General features: G+C 45.9%; 1 protein-coding gene across 1 annotated transcript in view; it reads right to left on the reverse strand.

The window, feature by feature from the left end:
* The window catches only part of LOC130124306 (uncharacterized), a 36,897-nt gene that overhangs the window by 10,577 nt on the left and 3,194 nt on the right, over positions 1–23,126 (reverse strand). The window contains exons 2-6 of the mRNA XM_056293767.1: positions 21,960–23,088; positions 9,028–9,118; positions 8,723–8,920; positions 8,126–8,259; positions 4,441–4,685 (exon numbers count right to left, since the gene is read on the reverse strand). Coding sequence (XP_056149742.1) covers positions 4,441–4,685; positions 8,126–8,259; positions 8,723–8,920; positions 9,028–9,118; positions 21,960–23,088 — 1,797 coding nt within the window. The remainder of the gene's footprint in view (positions 1–4,440; positions 4,686–8,125; positions 8,260–8,722; positions 8,921–9,027; positions 9,119–21,959; positions 23,089–23,126) is intronic.

A 23,126-nucleotide genomic window follows, 5' to 3' on the forward strand; every position in this document is an offset into this window, starting at 1 on the left:
ACGAACTAGTGTCAGATCTATTAGACGCAGTGCTGTTACCGAAAGCAATTGCGGTTATTAAGTGTGATGCTCACGTTAATGGAAAAGACTCTGTCTCTGTAGGAAACGTGCAGGTGGATGCAGCTGCTAAGGCAGCTGCACAAAATTCTTCATCCGAAACTCAAATGGCCATATACAGCTGAATCATGTGCTCAGTCCAGCCTATCTAATGTCACGTGTCCCTGATACTCTATGGCAGTGTTTCTCAACCGGTGGTCCGCGGACCCCTAGTGGTCCGTGGTGTAATTGCAAGGGGTCCGTGAAAATAAAATATCTTTAAAAAAAGATCCTATGACATTTATAGAAATAGGATTATTTTACTCAAATGTGACTGAGACCTTTATCTACCTAAACTATAAAGGGTAACAGGACTTTTTTCTCTAATTACATCTGTTTCACAAGTGTAATTTATTGTATTTTAATAAGAGATCCCGCTCCCGTTTGCATTGTTAAAAGTTACTGCATAAAAATTCTGTTGTTACATATATCTGAAAGTTACTGAATACATATTCTCTGTTGTTACATATATCTGAAAGTTACTGAACACATATTCTGTTTTGTTACATATATCTGAAAGTTACTGCATAAGAATTCTGTTTTGTTAACTATATCTAAGTTACAACTGAAAGCTCTTATTTTTGCCCCAAAGAGTGAATAAATGCTATGATGCAATTTAAAATGCAGTTTCTACTGTTTCTATCAAATTGCAACCCCCCTCCCCCAAAATCAGGTGGAGGGGTCCTCAGGGTAGATCAAAAATACGCAGGGGGGTCCAGGACCCCAAAAAGGTGGAGAACCACTGCTCTATGGTGGCCAGAGGATTTAGTGGAAGGACTAGTGCCGGCAACTTGAAAGACTTCATTGGGTCTGCGGTGGTGTAGCGGTCTAAGCATCGGTCTCGTCAGATCCGGCTATGGCCGGACTCGATGAAGCGGCAATAATTGGCAGCGCTGTCTTCGGGAGGGGGGCGGAGTCGGCTTGTGTTCGTCACATGAATGCGTCTCTGGGTGTGTCGCAAAAAGCAGAGGTTCGGCCTGGAGTCGCCTTGTCACGGAAGCGGCGAGGCGCCTCCTTCGAGACCGCCGGCCGGAGAGACGCAGTTGGCGAACGCATGCAGTACGAGGGTGGGTGTTTGAATTAAAACAGGGAGCAATTGGCCACTAAACTGGGAGAAATCAGAAATAAAAAAAAAGGACTTCATCAACCAAAATTGCCCACCAGTCGAATCTACTGGGAGACATGTCCCACATTGGGCACCCCCCTATTTGGCCAATAACGAGTTTTGAATGTTTTTATCACACCAGCGGAAGTCTCAGTGATGGCACAGCCACAACACTAAATCGGAGGACGGTAGCACCCCGAGGGACGTGGATAATTTCACAGGAAACTGTTCCGTCACGCATGTCATCCATTCAGACACAAGGATCGGGTGTGCCACAGACAGTAGAAGGCACAGCGCATGTAACGATTCGACGGCTTTGATACTGTTATTGCAAGGACTCTCTGTCCCTGACATGTATTGGTTAGGTGGGAAAACTGCCTACGGTGTGCATTACCTACAGCTTGGAGAGGGTTATGCGCTAGAGTAGTCTTATCCCAGTAAATATACACGTCACGCCAGCTGACCACGACGGCACCCCGAAACAACACGGTCATGTCCGAAAACGGGAATCTATAGAAGACCCTAAGGTTTGGATAGACGGCATCGGAGTTCCCAATGAATTTAGTGCCCGTAATCAGGTGGCTGCAGGGTTTGAATCCACCATCTTCTGGGGGAGCACGATCAATAAAAATGCCAACTGGATCAATTATCTTTATTATAATCAACAGCGATGGTTAATTATACGAGATATGCATTGCGCTCATTAGGGGAACGGGTGCGTGCAACCTCGCAGATGGTCTACCAAAACGGACTGGCCTTAGACATGATATTGGCAGAAAAGGGCGGTGTTGGTGCAATGTTCAGCGACATTTGTATACCTTCATTCCCAATAACACCAGACCCGCGGGCTCTTTCACTAAAGCCACGGGGAAACTACATGAACTGGCAAATGAGATGCAGCAAAATGCGGGCCACAGCACGTGGAGCCTCGATTGGTTTGATAACGATGATTTTAACCCATCTGATCATGACCTGTACCCAGTCCCTGACTGGATACCTCCTTATCTGGATCACGTCGATGATGAAGATGTTTGTAATTCTGTGTAATTTTGATTTGCAATTTGTGAATTACGCCAAATGACTCGCCGTGCTGAAACTTGTCACCGCAAGGGGTGTTGCGATGATGTTCTGTTCTTCCTATTGCCACATACTCATTTCCATAATTCTGCATTACCTTGGGTGCATTTTTATATTGTTTTTTTATATTTTTTTTAGATTTTAATATGTTTTATATTTTGTGAGCATGATATGCTCAAAGGGGGGAATGTAGTGGAAAAATACAAACTTATACAGGATCTGCTGTAACCTTGGTACTGAGACAATAAGTGCCTTCTCTCACAGAAGAACAGGGATGAAAGAAACACATGTGATCTTCCCCTAGCAAAAGAAGGAAGAGCTTGTACCTGCAGATAAATTGAGCTACTCCCTTTGTCAGCAGAAAACCACATTCCATCCTGATATGCAAGTTGTTTATCTCACCCGATGAAAAAAATGTGTAACTAGGGCTCTGGGCTCACTCTTGCCTTGGTGAGACTGAGTCAACTTAAGTGCTTTTTCTAGAATTAAACTTGTTCAGAGACGAGACAGACTATTTTATTTTTATCAGAAAGTCTGCCACCAAGGGGCACACCCTGTTTACATATCTTAGGTAAACCTAGACTAGGTGTAGCTTCCCCCTATTTGCAGATTTTTTTTTTACCAGAGCTTATACCTAGGGGAAGCTACACCTAATCTGTATGTTTTACTAAGATACATAAACAGGATGTACCATTACGACCTATTGTTTGTATGATTAACTCAGTGACCTATATCATCTCGAAGTTTCCTGCATCTTGTTGGTAGGCAGTAATGAACATCACATTCGGAACACCATGGATTTAGTGGATAAGGTGAGGGACACCATTATGGAGGGGGATGGAACAATTGTCTCTTATGATAAGTTTCTCTTTGTGTGCGTTCCTGTTGATTATGCAGTGGAGGTAGTCCGTAAGTAAATTACAAAACGACCCCACCCTTAACAACAAGACCACCCTTAACACTGACCAAGAGTACATATGTCACCGTCTCACAATGCTATGACTGCAAACATTCCCAAATCCTCTCTGAATAGTACACATGGCCATCGAAACTCAAATTAATGGTCACACCCATATGTGCATATGAAACTGATGTTGGTTTCAGTCGTTATGCAACTGTATTGTTTATAAGGGTGGGGATGCCTGCAGTCAGTTTAGACTGAAGAGGTCACTTGATGAGTGATTAAACGCATCTGTCAATAAACGTTGTATCCAGATGAACTGATTCAACTTTCATTGATATGCGCTAGTTGTTCTGCAGAGTGGAGGAGCATTCAACTATCAACATTATCATGACCAGAACTTGTTCTGGGTTTACAATGCTTTAAGTATCACGGCAGTGTGGACATTAAAAGGATTGGCCGGGTGACTGGATTTCACCAAGAGTATTTTTTAAAATAGCTGTTTCATTGCTGAAATCAAAGTGCCTTTTCTCACAGAAGAACAAGGACGAAAGAAACACATGGGATCTTCCCCTGGCAAAAGAAGGAAGAGCTTGTACCTGCAGATAAATTGAGCTACTCATGGTGTCAGCAGAAAACCACATTCCATCCTGATATGCAAGTTGTTTGTCTCGAAAAATTCATGTAACTAAGGCTCTAGGCTCACTCTTGCTCAGCCAAATATTTATGTTGCAAGCATTTATGTTAAAATAATATAACAAAATAAACATACAGTAAATTTACATTTAGAAAATTAACTGTTCTTGAACTTCAATGTACTTGTATTCGCAATTAGCGGCTTTCAGCTTCACGTTAGGACCGTGCAACATAAATATTCCCTCAAATAAAGAAACAAGCACGAAATCGTCCAGACCCACTGCGCACCTGATGGAGACAGTGAGCACAGTATCTGCACAGTTTGAAAAATTAGCTTAGAGGCGTTATTCTTGTAAGGATTTTGATGGATATGAACTACAGTCGCAGAGATGAGACCGCTACCTCGAAAGAAGACGAGGAGGAGGGGGATGAGGATGAGGGGGAAGCAGAAGAAGAAGAAGATGGAAGAAGAGGAAAAAAGAAGAAGAAGAAGAAAGGGGGAAAAACAGTCACAGAGATCTGTGTTAATTCCCGTAGCAAATAAACAACGAGATCAGATTGAAAGAAGTAATGCAAGAATGTTTTGATAATGGACGACGCACACGGACATTTGATGTTTACCAACCTATTCTGTGTAACGTGATCCTGGGCTTCAACACCATGTCCAGCAGCCTCCTCTGTCGCTCTCTCTCGTCCTCATACTCCTCTATCGTCCTCTCGAAAGCTCCTACTATCTCCTCAGCTGCTGCAGTTAGTCGCTCGATGACGAACGATCTTAGAAGGTTTATTCTGGACATGGTAAACTCAACGGGGACATAAAACCAGTTGAACTCCAGCGGCACGACGTCGCACGTAGCTGGTTTCTGTCTTCTACTTGAAGTTCAAAAGGGGTTCACATTAATCACAAAACGTGCACTACTGCCACCTATTGAGCTAAAGTGCAAACAAGGAGTCCGTGATCTCTTCTTACTCTTATGAGTTTCCGACAGGCCCTACACTATAAAACGTAATGCTGCCCTCTACAGACAAGAATTTGCTGTTTATCCTATATAAATGGTATCTTGGTGCTGTTCCCGTCCTTTTGAATATCCAGCAGACAACAGTTTAGGGTGAAGCTCAAGAAAGAAAACCCAGAGGGGAAGAAGACTGCTACCAAAGCAAAGGCAAGATGGTTACAAATGCAGGGCATGCAGCTTTCTGTAAACATGTTGAATATATCACCAAAAAAGAGATCTGGGGCGACACGGTGGCGCAGTGCTTAACACGTTCGCCTCACAGCAAGAAGGTCCTGGTTTTGAGCCCGGGGTAGTCCAACCTTGAGGGTCGTCCCGGGTCGTCCTCTGTGTGGAGTTTGCATGTTCTCCCCGTGTCTGCGTGGGTTTCCTCCGGGTGCTCCGGTTTCCTCCCACAGTCCAAAGACATGTAGGTCATGTGAATCAGCCGTACTAAATTGTCCCTAGTTTCACACTGGCCAAAAAAACCCCCGCTAACATCCACTTTTGGTCAATTTAAAAAGGTAAATGTTAGCGGATTTTTTGGGCCGATGTGAAAAGGGTATAGTAGTGTGTGTATATGTGTATAAGAGCCTGGCGGCCTGTCCATGGTGTCTCCTCGCCTGCTGCCCAATGACTGCTGGGATAGGCTCCAGCATCCCCGCGACCCTGAGTAAGGATAAGCGTTTTGGATAATGGATGGATGGATGGAAATTGACTCTTTTACGCAGTCTCAAAGTAAACATTTGCATGCCACACAGGATGTAGTTGTTTTTGAAATTTTGAATACCGCTCGGCAGTTGTGAGGTCCTTGCTGTGGCAAGATTGTGGACCAGGTGCAATCTGTGCTTTAATCTCTGTCGGTTTGTCCCGTCTCTGCAGGTGAGACTTGGGGTGCCACAGCAGGTGACATGGGATCCTGCTCAGGGTTGAATATGGTGTTTGCTTCTGTGGTGGAGAACCTCTGACGTGTGTAGTTGTGTGTAGACGTATCAGGTGCTGGTGGTTGCATCTCACCACCCCCTGAGGTAGATCAACCAAGTAGGACCTTTGAGTTGAGTGGTTCTGAATCACAGTTCCAGATGACCTCGCGTCGGTTACCCATACCCGTTCTCCTGGTGACAGGACACTGAGAACTTTGGCACAGTGGCTGACGCCTGCTGTAGTTTTTAGCATCTGATATCCCCTTCTTCTTTCCCTTCAAAGCGAGAGTGATGCTGTCAGGCAGTGCAGGAACCAGCTGAGAGGGAAGGGTTAGCACTGTGGTGCAAAGACGTCGGGCCATAAGGAGCTGAGCTGGGCTGTATCCACTCTGGACGGGTGTGGCTCTATAGGTGCATCTCAAAAAAATGTGAATATTGTGGAAAAGTTAATTATTTTCCATAATTTAATTCAAAAAGTGAAAATTTCATATATTCTGGATTTATTACACATAAAGTGAAATATGCCAAGCCTTTTTTGTTTTAATCTTGATTGTTACGACTTACAGCTCATGAAAATCAAAAATCCAGTATCTCAAAATATTGGAATATTACATAAGACCAATCAAAAAAAGGATTTATAGTACAGAAATGTCGATCTTCTGAAAAGTATGTTCATTTATGCACTCAATACTTGGTCGGGGCTCCTTTTGCATGAATTACTGCATCAATGCAGTGTGGCATGGAGGCAATCAGCCTGTGGCACTGCTGAGGTGTTATGGAAGCCCAGGTTGCTTTGATAGTGGCCTTCAGCTCGTCTGCATTGTTGGGTCTGGTGTCTCTCATCTTCCTCTTGACAATGGTTCAGGTCAGGCTAGTTGGCTGGCCAATCAAGCACCGTAATACCATGGTAGTTTTGACACTGTGGGCAGGTGCCAAGTCCTGCTGGAAAATAAATTCAGCATCTCCATAAAGCTTGTCAACAGACGGAAGCATGAAGTGCTCTAAAATCTCCTGGTAGACCGCTGTGTTGACTCTGGGCTTGATGAAACACAGTGGACCAACACCAGCAGATGACGTGGCACCCCAAACCATCACTGACTGTGGAAACTTCACACTGGACTTCAAGCAACTTGGATTCTGTGCCTCTCCACTGTTCCCCCAGACTCTGGGACCTTGATTTACAAATGAAATGCAACATTTAATTTCATCTGAAAACAGGACTTTGGACCACTGACCAACGGTCCAGTTCTTTTTCTCCTTAGCCCAGGTAAGACACTTCTGACGCTGTCTCTGGTACAGGAGTGGCTTGACACTAGGAATGCGACTCTTGTAGCCCAGTTCCTGGGCATGTCTGTGCGTGGTGGCTCTTGATGCACTGACTCCAGCCTCAGTCCACTCCTTTTGAAGCTCCCCCAAGTTCTTGAATCGGCCTTGTTTGACAATCCCCTCAAGGCTGCGGTCATCCCTGTTGCTTGTGTACCTTTTCCTACCACACTTTTCCCTTCCAGTCAACTTTCCATGGATATGCTTTGATACAGCACTCTGCGAACTGCCAGCCCTTTCAGCAATTAACTTCTGTGGCTTATGGGGTATTGTCAGGAGGAAGATGAGAGACACCAGACCCAACAATGCAGACGAGCTGAAGGCTGCTATCAAAGCAACCTGGGCTTCCATAACACCTCAGCAGTGCCACAGGCTGATTGCCTCCATGCCACGCCGAATTAATGCAGTAATTCGTGCAAAAGGAGCCCCAACCAAGTATTGAGTGCATAAATGAACATACTTTTCAGAAGGTCGACATTTTTGTATTATAAATCTTTTTCTTTGATTGGTCTTATGTTATATTCTAATATTCTGAGATACCGGATTTTTGATTTTCATTAGCTGCAAACCATAATCATCAAGATTAAAACAAAAAAGGCTTTACATATTTCACTTTATGTGTAATGAATCTAGAATATATGAACGTTTCACTTTTTGAATTAAATTACAGAAAGTAATGAACTTTTCCACAATATTCTAATTTTTTGAGATGCACCTGTATAGGCGAGTAGAGCCAGGTAAGCATCTCCTGCTTTTTCCAGGAGGTTTTTCATGGCCTGGACTTCCCATTCCGTTTCACCGTTACTCTGCGGAAACCTCTGGCTGCTGGTGATGTGTCTGAATCCATATATCCACCACACAGACTGACAAGCACGCTCTTTCCACTTTTCCACTCCTTGGTGTCCTTCACGCAGTTTGACTAGAATATTATTTCGCATTGCTGATGGTATTACGAGCCGTGTGTCTTTCAGCCAGCAGTAAGCCGTCTTTCACAGTGAGTGTAGCTCGCTCTGTCCAGTAGCTTTTCAGCATAGGTTCCTAGTTTTCCTGTGCTGGCCATCCTTCCGTGCACAGCGTCATGACACGTGAGCAGATATTGTCAGCTTTCAGCTGCTCTTTCAGGGTTTCCATGTATGTGGGACTGACGGGTAGACTTCCCACGATGCAGTCCATGTAGATGTTGATGCTCTCCGTCAGCTCCAGTTCCTCTGTAGATATGCATGTTTTCACAGGGGAGTGCGACAGTGTGTCTGCTGTCTAAAGTGACTTTTCCGGCACATGCATGATGGAGTACGAGTAGCGCATCAGCCTCATCCTGAAGCGCTGGATTCTCGGCAGCAGTAGATCCAGTGCTTGGGCTCCAAGTAGGCTGAGAAGGGGTTTATGGTCAGTCTCCAGGCAGGAACTGTTCGCAGGCCCATGTGAGGCCCAGGGTCTCATTTTCCACCTGCGCATACCGTTGCTCGGTTGGAGTAAACGACCGTGATGCGGAAGCCACAGGCTTCCATTCATCCCCCCACCTCTGGACAAAAATGCCTCCCAGCCCATATGATGATGTATCAGCTGACACTTTGGTGTCTCTGTTTGGGTCATACATGACGAGAACAGGAGAAGAAAACAGTGCTTTCTTCAGCATTTGAAATGCCATTGCCTGGTCTACATCCCAGACCCAGCAGTTTCTCTTCGAGAGGAGGTCACGGAGAGGCTTGTCTTTTTCCACTAACTGGGGAATGAACTTTCCCAGCTGATTGACCATCCCGAGAAAACTCCTCAATTCGCCAACGTTTGTGGGCTCCTTCATCTCCATGATGGCCTCTGTTTTTCTTGGGTCAGGGTGGATGATGTGGCCCAAGAAGACCACCTTGCCCTTGGAGAGTTCACATTTATCCACATTCAGTGTGATACCTGCTTTTTCCTCTCTCTGTAGCATGGCATGGAGTCGAGCATCATGCTATTCCTGGTCCCGCCCCACACCAGTAGGTCATCGATGTGGCAGACCAGTCCTTCTATCCCATCTGTGACCTCAGCCACCATGCACTGGAAGTGTTCGGTCATTAAGGCGATACTGAAAGGAAGACAGTTAAAGTGAAACCGCCTGAAGGGTGTAATGAATGTGGTGCATTTGGCTGATTCCTCCACAAGTGGAATCTGCCAGAACCAGTGCCGGATTTACCTATAGGCTTGGCAGGCTGAAGCCTAGGGCCTCAAAATCTAGGGGGCCTCCGGCAAGGTATATAATATTTTTGACACCGTCATAGGCCTTTCTTACACATGCTGTCATAACGCACTGTAGTTTCTAAACAACCCTTCAGTAATTTTCCTTGCATTACATTTCAGAATAATACTGTTTTAAGATCAGATAAGACAACATACTTTATTGTCATTGTGCACACACAACAAAATTGCATTTGGTGACTCTCAGACCAGCAGCACTAGACAGTGTAAATGATCCAACAAAAAAAAAACAAGATTAAAAACAGGACAAACAACATTTAGTATAAACAAGTAAGGTAGTAAAAATAAGTGAGGTAGCAAAAATGATAGTGAGACAATAAAAGATAGTAGCGGGCTTTTAAAGTTCGAAATAATGCATGGGATTATTGCTCGTAATTATCCATATTGCAGCGGCTTTAGTACCAGTTAGTCCTCAGCAGCTATAGGCAGGTGTGTGTGTGTGTGTGGAGGGGGGGAGGTGGAGGCTACATCTCTGGGGATGAAGCTGTTCCTCAGCCTGTTAGTCCGAGTTTTGATGGTGCGGTATATTTTCCCCAATGGCAAGGGGATGTTGCTGGCTTTCCTCTGTAGGTGGCCAGCATACACAGCACCCAGGTCCAGGAACACAGCTCCCACAATCCTCTGTGCTGTCTTTACCACCCAAGCCATGTCCTTCCTGTTCTCTGCTGTGCAGCTGGCATACCACACTGTGACACATTGACAGAGGATGCTTTCTATTGCACTTCTGTAAAAGTTGACCAGCAGCTCAGAGGGGAGACCGGCTTGTTTACGTTTCCTGAGGAAGACAAGCCTCTGTCAGGCTTCTTTCACCAGGTGAGAGGTGTTGAGTGACCATGTGAGTTCTTTGGTTATGTGGATTCCCAGGAATTTGATAGTATCCACAATATGCACCTCGTCACCATTTATATGTGCAGTGGGGGTGGGGCGGTCTTCTTGGATCTCCTAAAGTCCACAATGATCTTCTCCTTTTTTTTACCAGGACCAGGTTATTGTCTGAACACCACCCAGCCAGACTGTTTTATACATGAGACCCCAGGACACACAACACACTGATGTCCATGAGCAATTCAAAATGGGCATAGAGGGCACCAAAAATGCAAAGTAGCACTGATTCTGGGTTTCTCTTTGGAAACTGCTTTAAGCCAAATCACCCCAAATCAAACAGACCTTTTCAGGCAGTGCAGGTTGCTTACTGAACGTTATCTTTACTGTCCTACTACAGAGAGTAATGTCTGGTGTGATTTCATAACTGGGATCCTGTACACACAAAGAAACATCAGGCAGGTTATGCCCACACAGAGTAGGCCAAGTAAATTAACTGTTCTTAGTCAAAGACTTAGTATAGAATATATTAGGCCTAGAGCAATTTTAAATAGTAAAACCTAAAAATGCCCGCTGTATTTGCAATTTCCATGGGGCTGAATACACCCCGGCTACAATACGATAGGTTTTTTCTGATTCAGTTATTGGCTTACATTCTATATCGTTACTGCAATTAGCAGGCATGGCCAGAAACTCTACACTATACTGAAGCACTGCATTTATTGTAATGGAGGAGTTGGAGGCACCTTCCCAAAAAGAAACTCTTACTGTGGTGCTAAACCCAAAAAACATATACTTCAAAAAACCACATCCAATGACGTAGGGTAACACTCACCAATTTGCATCAATTGTGGGTTTGCGTGCTCTGATGAAGGCCTATAGCAGTAGGCGAAATGTGAGCATGTTTTGCTGGCCAAAATAAATTGGTGAAAATGAGGCACTGTCCCTGTCCTTTTTCAAATGGCGAGTGCTACCCTACATCCTAGGATATGTTTTGGTTTTGTTTTTTAAGCACTGCATTTATTGTTTTATATTTAGATACCTTCCACAATACTGCGTGGTTCAACTCATACGGCCTGTAAAAACTTCACTGAGTTCAGACAAGGTAAATAAGATTATACCTCACTATTGGGGTAGATCATAACGAATAAGCCCTGAGACCCAACAGACTGAGGAGGTGTCAAATAGGTTAACACTGAATACCTTAACGTCCGCTGTAGACAACGGTACTGGAACTACCATAGGTGATTGAGATGATGCAGGGAATTGTTGACAAAACCAACAATTAGTAAAGTTAAGAGAGGTGGCCCATTCTTTCATCCTAGTTATAGCCAGATTCCCCCTATACGTATGTGGATAAATAACATACAGTCAATCACAGAGCTCCATCGAGTGGCAACAGACGCGCCGTTTTGGCCACTGAATTTCTCCGTGGTCACATTCCAACTCGGATCATAGCCCATCAATAGGAATTTTCAGATTTTGATGTCCGTATCACTTAAAAGGTCAGTGTGGTGTATTGGATCGAGCACTCGGTGCTCGATTGTGTTGGACTGTCACCACGACTGAGTTCTGTAATACACTGGTCGAGCCTAGTAGTGTGTGATGTCTCCGTCAGTAAAGATAAGACTTGTGCCGCATCCTCGTCTCCGTGTACTTATATATAATAGTGATTAAGTTAGTAACCCACGAATAGTAACACTACAATAGTGTACATAAGAGAAGTCACAACAGTCAGCAACCACACAATCTACCTTGCTGTTCGGGTCGGAGATGTTGCCCTCAATCATGTCGGATCTGTTGTTGATAAGCTTCGTTAAGCTGGCGAGTTGAGAGTGGATATCACTGACCAGGGACGAGTTGACAGGATCGTCTGCTTTTCTTCTTCGCCGCCGGGGATTTACTTGGTGTAGCTGGCAGAGACGGGAATCGGTCGAGGCCCGGGTTACCAACGACCGCCACCGGTACTATTAACCAGCAGGGTGTCGGTGGAAACTATGCTACTGTTGGGCGAAGGAGAAGGAGAGGAGGAAAGCATGTCCAGAGGCAGCTAGAGAGGAGGAAGGGTAGGCATGTGGAGGTGAGAGTTGGAACTTTGAATGTTGGCACTATGACTGGTAAAGGGAGAGAGCTGGCTGACATGATGGAAAGAAGAAAGGTAGGCATACTGTGTGTGCAAGAGACCAGGTGGAAGGGGAGTAAGGCCAGGAGTATCGGAGGTGGGTTCAAACTCTTCTACCATGGTGTGAATGGGAGGAGAAATGGGGTAGGGGTAATTCTGAAGGAAGAGTATGTCAAGGGCGTGCTGGAGGTGAAGAGAGTGTCAGACAGAGTGATGAGTATGAAGCTGGAAATTGAAGGTTTATTGCTGAATGTTATCAGCGCATATGCCCCGCAAGTTGGGTGTGAGATGGATGAAAAAGAAGAATTCTGGAATGAGTTGGACGACATGGTGGAGAGGGTACCCAAGGAGGAGAGAGTGGTGATTGGAGCGGACTTCAATGGACATGTTGGTGAAGGGAACAGAGGTGATGAGGAGGTGATGGGAAAGTATGGAGTCAAGAAGAGAAATGTGGAAGGACAGATGGTGGTCGATTTTGCGAAAAGGATGGAAATGGCTGTGGTGAATACATATTTCAAGAAGAGGGAGGAACACAGGGTGACGTACAAGAGTGGAGGAAAGTGCACACAGGTGGACTATATCTTATGTAGAAGGCACCATCTAAAAGGGATTGGAGACTGCAAGGTGGTGACAGGGGAGAGCGTAGCCAGGCAGCATCGGATGGTGGTCTGTAGGATGACTTTGGAGACCAAGAAGAGGAAGCGAGTGAAGACACAGCCGAAGATTAAATGGTGGAAGTTGAAGAAGGAAGACTGTTGTGTGGAGTTCAGGCAGGAGTTAAGACAGGCACTGGGTGGTAGTGAAGAGTTGCCAGATGGCTGGAAAACCACTGCAGAAATAGTGAGGGAGACAGCTAGGAAGGTACTTGGTATGTCATCAGGACAGAGGAAGGAAGACAAGGAGACTTGGTGGTGGAATGAGGAAGTACAGCAAATTATACAGAGGAAAAGGTTGGCAAAGAAGAAGTGGGATAGTCAGAGAGATGAAGAAAGTAGACAGGAGTACAAGGAGATGCAGCGTAAAGCAAAGAGAGAGGTGGCAAAGGCAAAGGAAAAGGCGTATGGTGAGTTGTATGACAGGTTAGACACTAAGGAAGGAGAAAAGGACTTGTACCGATTGGCTAGACAGAGGGACCAAGCTGCAAAGGATGTGCAGCAAGTTAGGGCGATCAAGGATAGAGATGGAAATGTGCTGACAAGCGAGGAGAGTGTGCTAAGAAGGTGGAAGGAATACTTTGAGGGGCTGATGAATGAAGAAAATGAGAGAGAGAGAAGGTTGGATGATGTAGGGATAGTGAATCAGGAAGTTCAGCGGATTAGCAAGGAGGAAGTGAGGGCAGCTATGAAGAGGATGAAGAATGGAAAGGCAGTTGGTCCTGATGACATACCTGTGGAGGCATGGAGATGTTTAGGAGAGATGGCAGTGGAGTTTCTAACTAGATTGTTTAACACAATCCTGGAAAGTGAGAGGATGCCTGAGGAGTGGAGAAGAAGCATACTGGTACCGATTTTCAAGAACAAGGGCGATGTGCAGAACTGTAACAACTACAGAGGTATAAAGTTGATCAGCCACAGCATGAAGATTTGGGAAAGAGTAATAGAAGCTAGGTTAAGAGGAGAGGTGACGATCAGCGAGCAGCAGTATGGTTTCATGCCACGAAAGAGCACCACAGATGCGATGTTTGCTTTGAGAATGTTGATTGAGAAGTATAGAGAAGGCCAGAAAGAGTTGCATTGTGTCTTTGTAGATTTAGAGAAAGCTTATGACAGAGTGCCGAGAGAGGAGGTGTGGTATTGTATGAGGAAGTCAGGAGTTGCAGAGAAGTATGTAGGAGTGGTGCAGGATACGTATGAGGGAAGTGTGACAATGGTGAGGTGTGCGGTTGGAATGACAGATGGGTTCAAGGTGGAGGTGGGATTACATCAAGGATCGGCTCTTAGCCCTTTCTTGTTTGCAATGGTGATGGACAGGTTGACGGACAAGATCAGGCAGGAGTCTCCATGGACGATGATGTTCGCGGATGACATTGTGATCTGTAGCGAGAGTAGGGTGCAGGTTGAGGAGAGCCTGGAGAGGTGGAGGTATGCACTAGAGAGAAGAGGAATGAAAGTCAGTAGGAGCAAGACGGAATACCTATGCGTGAATGAGAGAGAGGACAGTGGAATGGTCAGGATGCAAGGAGTGGAGGTGACAAAGGCATCTGAGTTTAAATACTTGGGGTCAACTGTCCAAAGTAACGGGGAGTGCAGTAGAGAGGTGAAAAAGAGAGTGCAGGCAGGTTGGAGTGGGTGGAGAAGTGTGTCAGGAGTGATTTGCGACAGAAGGGTACCAGCAAGAGTTAAAGGGAAAGTTTACAAGATGGTTGTGAGACCAGCTATGTTATATGGTTTGGAGACAGTGGCACTGACGAAAAGACAGGAGGCGGAGCTGGAGGTGGCAGAGTTGAAGATGCTAAGATTTTCACTGGGAGTAACGAAGAAGGACAGGATTAGGAACGATTATATTAGAGGGACCGCTCAGGTTGGACGGTTTGGAGACAAAGCAAGAGAGGCAAGATTGAGATGGCTTGGACATGTGTGGAGGAGAGATGCTGAGTATATTGGGAGAAGGATGCTGAATATGGAGCTGCCAGGGAAGAGGAGAAGAGGAAGGCCAAAGAGGAGGTTTATGGATGTGGTGAGGGAAGACATGCAGGTGGCTGATGTGACAGAGGAAGACGCAGAAGACAGGAAGAAATGGAAACGGATGATCCGCTGTGGCGACCCCTAACGGGAGCAGCCGAAAGTAGTAGTAGTAGCTGGCAGAGACGGGAAGTCCTCCTCCGTTATGCAGCGGACCTCCAAACCGCCTCCATCTTGTGAATAATCATGGCCACCGCTAGCTAGCGCACATGCTAAGCTAGCTTTCTCGTCTTCACTTGAAAGAGACGAGAGCACACGTTTTTTCTCCATTTCGGGATAAAATATTTGCCCGCTGAGTGAAGAGTCTCACTTTAACAGGCAGATAAAATTGACATATAGTAGGCTCTTCACTAGTCTTTCAAAAGTCTGGTGCACACTTCACAGCGTTGCAAAGACGGTCTGCTCAGGCCGCCATCTTGAACGGTCCCTCGGGCTAGGAATGCGTTAATCTGGTGTCTCCGAGTTATTAGATTATCACGACAAGATGACATAAATTAACATTTTAATTATTCCGGCCTAGATGTTTTTTTCACGTCCGAGTCACGCGACCTCTGAGACACCAAAACGAAAAAAGAAGAAGCGAAAACTTGACGCATCTTGGACAGATTTTGGTTTGATTACGCAGAAAAACAAAACAAAAAAACAGCGGGAACAAAATATATCAAACTACGATCCTTTTAGTAGTCAGGCAATACAACCCCCCTGTAATATTTGCTAGTAATATTTGATTTGCTAATGTCCCTTACGGCTTTCCGTAGCGCCACAACAAAGTCACGTGATGTACGTAACAACGTCAGTCGGAATCCGGTCGGTGAATAAACACCCAGCACGAGAGAAGTCGTCCTTGCTTTATTAATGTTATAAGTTAACATAGCCAGAGGGCACAGATCATTACATGGTGTCAGAGTAGCGGAGTTTAAATACCCAATATGGATTCGTACGGCGTTCCAGCTCCACGGATGGACTGGGAATCGGCGAACTTACCTGAAGCATGGAGACGATTTCGACAAACAACGGAGCTAATGTTCACGGGCCCCCTGCGCGGGAAGAACGAAGAGGAGAAATGCAGCTACCTCCTGCTCTGGATAGGGGAAAAAGGGCGCGATGTGCACAACACTTGGACACTCAGCGGAGAACAAGCCAAGAAGCTAGAAACGTACTACGATAAGTACACTGAGTACATCACCCCCAAAGCAAACCCGATTTATGCCAGATATAAATTTCATGAAAAGATGCAGGGAGAGAGTGAATCCTTCGAACGATTTGTAACTGAGCTAAAGCTCCTAGTCAAAGACTGTGGCTACCCAAATGCCGACGAGATGGTCAGGGACCGCATCGTGTTTGCCACCAACTCACCCAGAGTGAGAGAAAAGCTACTTAGCCAGGGAGCTGAGCTAACGCTAGAAAAAGCCATAGATGTAGCCCGCTCACACGAGCTAGCAAAGCAACAGCTAACGTTTATGGGCCAGGGCAGCACACATGAAACGGTGCACGCAATAGGCAGAAAGACTTACAAACCGAACGCACCCAAAGCAGCTAACGCTAACTTCAGACAAAGGGAGGGTAACGTTAGCACCGCCGCTAGGGCGTGTAGCTATTGTGGAGGGCTACACGGCGCTAAAGCCACTTGCCCAGCTAAGGGTAAACAATGCATTAAATGCAAGAAGCTCAATCATTTTGCTAAAGTATGCAAGTCTAGCTCCCAGGGACAGACAAAGTACTACCGCGGCACAGTACATGCCGTCGGAGAGAACCCAGAAGAGTACACCACTGACAGAGAGCAGGAAGAACTGTACTTCGACAACATTACAGTGGAGAGCACCGCTGTGGGAGAACAGACAGAGCTGTACATAGACTGCATCTCAATAGAGAACAACGGAAAAAGCAACGAGCAGGCTTACGTAGAGGTTGGAATTGGCACACCTCCACAGAAGGTAAAGTTTAAACTAGACACTGGGGCACAGGCCAATACTATTCCCACCAACCTGTTCCAGGCGCTGTTCAAAAATGTGACACTGAAACCAGCAATACACAGACTCACTGAATATGGAGGAGGCGCGCTGAGCGTGAAAGGCACATGCAAACTCAAATGTAAGTACAGAGACAATGCAATGATGCTGGACTTTTACGTCATTGACACAAACGCCCCACCAGTCATGGCAATGAAAACATGCCGTGACCTAAACTTGGTAAAAATAGTGATGGCTGTGAGCGAGGAAAACAATGTCACATCACAGAGCATAATGGATGAGTATGCAGATGTTTTCCAGGGAATAGGAGAGTTCCCAGGCGAGTGCACCTTCCGCGTCACACCAGATGCAACGCCGGTCGTCTGCCCGCCACGCAGAATCCCCATCGCCCTACGCAGCAAACTGAGGGACGAGCTTGACAGCATGGAGAAAGGCGGCATAATCTGTAAGGTAACAGAACCCACAGAATGGGTGAACGCACTCGTCATTGTTGAGAAGCCAAAGACAGGCAAACTTAGAGTGTGTTTAGACCCCAGAGCTCTTAACAAAGTGATACAACGACCTCACTACCCCCTCCCCACGCTGGAGGACGCCACCACAAAGCTTGCTGGAGCTGAGTACTTTAGCGTGTTAGACGCGCGGTCAGGCTATTGGGCCATCAAACTGAGCACTGAATCCTCAATGTTGACGACATTTAACACAGTGTTTGGCAGGTATCGTTTCCTCAGACTGCCATTCGGAATCGTGTCCGCTCAAGACGAGTTCCAGAGACGCGTGGATGAAACATATGAAGGATTGGACGGTGTGACGGCCATAGTGGACGATATACTAGTGTTCGGCAAGACTAAAGAGGAACATGACCAGCGTCTCAGAGCGATGCTGAAGCGCACAAGGGAGCGAGGGGTGAGGCTCAACCCCGACAAGTGTCACATATGCGTGTCCGAGGTAAGCTACTTCGGCCACACGCTCTCACACGAAGGCATCAAACCAGACCCACACAAGGTGAAGGCAGTCAAGGACATGCAACCCCCACAGAACAAAGCAGAGCTGGAGACAGTCCTCGGCATGATCAACTACCTCGCCAGATTCGCTCCACACCTCTCACAGATAAACTCACCCCTCAGACAGCTTCTGAAACAGGACAGTGAGTTTGTGTGGGATGCAGTCCACGACAAGGCGTTCCAAGAGATGAAGAATCTCATTACACAGCACCCAGGTCCAGTACTCTCATATTTCGACCCGCAGAAACAGCTGCGACTCCAAGTGGATGCATCCAAAAGTGGCCTTGGGGCTGTCATGCTCCAAGATGGCAAACCAATTGCCTATGCGTCCAAGTCACTCAACAGCACTGAAGAAAACTACGCACAGATAGAGAAGGAGCTCTACGCTGTGGTCTTCGGCTGCAAGAGGTTCCACGAGTACATGTATGGACGAAAAGTGATTGTGGAGTCAGACCACAAGCCTCTGGAGGCAATACTAAAAAAGCCACTGGCAGCAGCACCACCCCGGCTGCAACGGATGATCCTGGCGCTCCAAAAATACGACATCCAAATCATCCACCGCCCCGGTAAGGACATACCGGTGGCCGACACACTGTCACGCAAGTCAATAGAACACCACGACAGTGACCTACAGGAAGGGATGGAGGCCCAAGTGCACACAGTCCTCAGCAACATCCCTGTGAGCGACACAAGACTCACAGAAATCAAGCAGGAAACAGCGCAAGATCCACAGCTCACCGCACTCAGACGAGCCACACTCACTGGCTGGCCAGACACAAAGAAAAAGTGCCCGCCCAGCATCCAGGAATACTGGAACCACAGAGCAGAAATCTCAGAAATGGACGGTATCCTGTTCAAAGGTGAGAGAATCATTGTCCCCCAAAAGCTTCGCAAGGACATGATACAGCGCATCCATGCCAGCCACCTTGGCGTGGAAAAAAGCAAATGCCGAGCAAGAGACTTACTGTTCTGGCCTGGCATGGGGAAACAGATCGAGGATGCGGTAGCAGACTGCAGCATATGCCAAGAACGGCGCAGCGCAAATGCAAAGGAACCAATGATGTCACACGCCATACCCGAGCGGCCGTGGCAAGTGATAGGCACAGACCTATTCACATGGAACTCACAGGACTTCATAGTCACTGTGGACTACTACTCCAGATTCTTCGAGCTAGAAAGACTTTACAGCTGCACCTCATCTGCCGTCATCATGAAGCTGAAAGCAGCAATGGCTCGACACGGAATCCCCGAGACTATCATCAGCGACAACGGTCCGTGCTACAGCTCTGGTGAGTTCCGCAACTTCTCACAGACATGGGGTTTCTCACACACCACCACAAGCCCCCACTACCCACAGAGCAACGGCCTCTCCGAGAAGACTGTCCAGACAGCCAAACGCATCCTGGACAAAGCCAAAGCTGAGAACAAAGACCCCTACATGAGCTTACTGGAGTATCGCAACACACCGGTGGACAACCTGAAATCACCGGCACAGCTACTGATGAGTCGGAGGCTGCGGTCCATTCTCCCATCAACAGCAAAACACCTGCAGCCACAGATCGCCAGTCAGGAGGATGTTCACAAAAGGAGAGAGGTATGTCAACAGCGCCAGCAGGCATACTACAACCGAACAGCCAAACCTCTGCCCCACCTGCCCGCAGGCACACCAATCCGCTTCCGGCAGGAGGATGGATCCTGGAGACCTGCAACTGTGGAAAGACCAGCGAACACAGACAGGAGCTACCACATCCAAACCAAAGAAGGTCAGATCTACCAACGCAACCGTCAACACCTGCGACAAAGCAGAGTGAACACTCACACTACGCACACACACACTTCACAGCAGACTGTTACCAGCGCTAACAACAACACACAAGCCCATCAGCAAGAGCATGCTGAACCTCCAGACACGAACAATCAGCGACAACCAGACACACAGCCTGGTTACACCACGAGGTCAGGTCGCACGATCAAACCAAGACAAATCCTTGACTTATGAATGTTAAAAAAAGAGAATTTTACACCAACCTGTACTATACCTGCTATGTTTTGAAAAGAAATATTTACAGCGTTCACTTACCTTGTGTACCTACCTGCTGTTTGCAGTTACCAGTAATGAAATGAAAAAAAAGATGAAATGTTATTACGGTGTCACATTTAGACAGTGAAGGAAATGTTTTACACTACTTTGTTGCAGTCCAGTTATATAAGAGTTCCACTTTCATATTCTTTCTTATTAAGATTGTATTCGCTTATAAACGTGCTCAACGTGGTCTGTATCTCTGCAGAGAAAGCAGCACTTTTCAGAAAAAGGGAGATGTAATATTTGCTAGTAATATTTGATTTGCTAATGTCCCTTACGGCTTTCCGTAGCGCCACAACAAAGTCACGTGATGTACGTAACAACGTCAGTCGGAATCCGGTCGGTGAATAAACACCCAGCACGAGAGAAGTCGTCCTTGCTTTATTAATGTTATAAGTTAACATAGCCAGAGGGCACAGATCATTACACCCCCCTTCCTGCATTTACAGCATATAGGCTTTACTAGAGGAAAACTTTTAAGTAGTTAAGTACAGTGGGGGGGGGGGGATTCAATAAACCGACTCCTAAATGTGGTTTCTCTAAAAAGCCACTCGGTTAAGATGAATACAAAAAAAAAAAGAATTCTGTATCCGGTTATTTTATTGCCCGGTGCGGGATTCGATACGGGTGTTCTACACCACAAGGCGACGTCACTAACCGCTCGGCTAAAGGGTGAGGTCCGTTAGCTAGGGGGCTAACGTGTGTTATTAGTATACAGTCGTCACCCTCCCCCGAAGCGCGCCCTCGCGCTCCGAAGAGACTTCTGAGGATCTGCACACTTCCGGATCCCACCGCTGCCACCAATGTAACCGGTTATTTTCTTTGCCCGGTGCGGGATTCGATACGGGGTGTACTACACCACAAGGCGACATCACTAACCGCTCGGCTAAAGGGTCAAACCCGTTAGCTAGGGGGCTAACGTGTCTTATTAGTAGTTTACAATTCCATGAATTGAATTTGTTTTTGTTACAATCACCTTAACAACGCTCCAAATAATTTTTGGTTTTAAACATGGAAATGCGATTGTTCATTGAGAACTGGAGATCCTATCTGAGTCCTTGCAGAGCAAACCTAAACCCCAAGTTCTCTACTACATTTGCAGCCCCACAGGACTGATGATGGGATGGGGAAAAAAGGCGAGACCTTTGTGCAAATGAACGCAATTGGAATTTAGATTAGATTTTATAATGAGGCTGAACTTGGCTTCTTATTCAACAGCTTCTTACTCGTATGTTCCGTCCCACCTTAAAGAATACATGTGGCCCATAGGCAGCTCTGTTTAGTCACTTTTCAAAAGACTATTCTATAAGGAATACAGTAAACACCTTCAGTCAAAAGAAAAAATGAATAGACCGACTGTCCAGTTAGCATTGTTGTATGGAACATATTTCAGAATGTGGAACATCTCTATTTAAAAACTCAGATTAACAAAACATGGCATGTTAGATTATATATAAGTAAATGATCAAATAACATGGTTGCACTTTCTGCTTACTTACCATGGTTCTACCTACTACCAAAATCCTGAATTTTAAGAAAAAAATCTGTAACATTTCTTTATTAGGACCCTCTGAACATAGCATATGTGATTACATGGCCATTATAAAATGTAATAGCACTTCTTGCTTAATTACTATGGTTCTTCCTCCTTAATATCAAAAAGTATCAACAATCTGACATTATGCTGTCACACTCTGTATAAATCTATCACCAGGACTCCAATGAAATGTAGCTGTGAGGCATGACTACAGTCTAAGTTCACTGGTATAACAGTGCCCTTCAATATAAAAGTATTGATCTTATTGTTGCACAGTCGTTTTGGACCACATTGACAAGATGATCATAAAGGGCACCATGTCTTGTTTGTGCAGTTGCACCCTTATAATGCTTCAATTTAACCCCCTGACATATGCTGCGATATAAAATGATTATGAATAATTAAGATGAATAGTCAGTTAACTTATTTTTGCAGTGAGCTGTGAGGCCTCGCACCTGTGTAGCACCGAATGGCTTCCCCCCTGTATATGAGTCCCTTGTATGTGCCTATGTAAACTTGACTTCTGGGTAAACATTTTCCCGCATGTGGTGCATCTGAACGGCTTCTCCCCTGTATGAGTCCTTACGTGCCTTTTTAAATTTGACTTGTGGGTAAACATTTTGCCGCACGTGGTGCATCTGAATGGCTTCTCTCCTGTATGAGTCCTTAGGTGACTTTGCAATTGTGAATTCTGGGTAAACATTTTGCCGCACGTAGTGCATCTGAATGGCTTCTCCCCTGTATGAGTCCTTACGTGCATTTGCAGTTGTGACTTATGGCTAAACATTTTCCCGCATGTGGTGCATCTGAGTGGCTTATCCCCTATATGAGTCTTTACGTGTGTTTGAAAATTTGACTTCTGGGTAAACATTTTCCGATATGTGGTGCATCTGAATGGCTTCTCCCCTGTATGAGTCCTTATGTGCCTTTGTAAACGTGACTTCTGGGTAAACATTTTCCCACATGTGGTGCATCTGAATGGTTTCTCCCCTGTATGAGTCCTTGTATGCCTCTCCATGTTAATCTTCCAGGTAAAATCTCTCCCACAAGTGATGCATTTGAAAGGCTTTTCCCCTGTGTGAAATCTCATGTGAATTTTGAAAATTTCCAAATTATAAAGCACTTTCCCACAAATCTTGCACTTGTATGGCTTTTTGTGAGGTTTCCGTCTTGCTTTCCGAGTTGAACCCGCTTCCTCACAGTTTTGACGACTGCTAGTGTGGTCAGCGTCACTCTTAGTTACATGACAGCAGTCAGAGAGGGTATGGTCGTCACTTGTTGGTTGTGATATTAAAAAGTTGTCTTCTTTGGCATCCAGTTGTATCCACTCAAATGAGGTGACAGCTGGGGGCTCTGTGTCTCCCTCTGTGTGGGTTTGGTAGAGTTGTGAGGGCAGAGGCTGATCTTTACCATCATCATTTCCATCACAAAGAGGGGTAAATATGGACTCGGAGGTATCAGCTACCTCCTGCAATGGAAGTTGGTCTTCCCGTGGACTGATCCAGAGTTCCTGTTGTTCCTCCTTGGCCAGACTGGGGCTCCTCTCCTGCTCACCATGCTGCTGATCAGATAACTGTACATAGTCTGGATAGAGGAAAAGCAAAATCAATTCTGTTATTTGT

Source organism: Lampris incognitus, chromosome 14 (genome assembly GCF_029633865.1).
Source record: "Lampris incognitus isolate fLamInc1 chromosome 14, fLamInc1.hap2, whole genome shotgun sequence".
Taxonomy (NCBI): domain Eukaryota; kingdom Metazoa; phylum Chordata; class Actinopteri; order Lampriformes; family Lampridae; genus Lampris; species Lampris incognitus.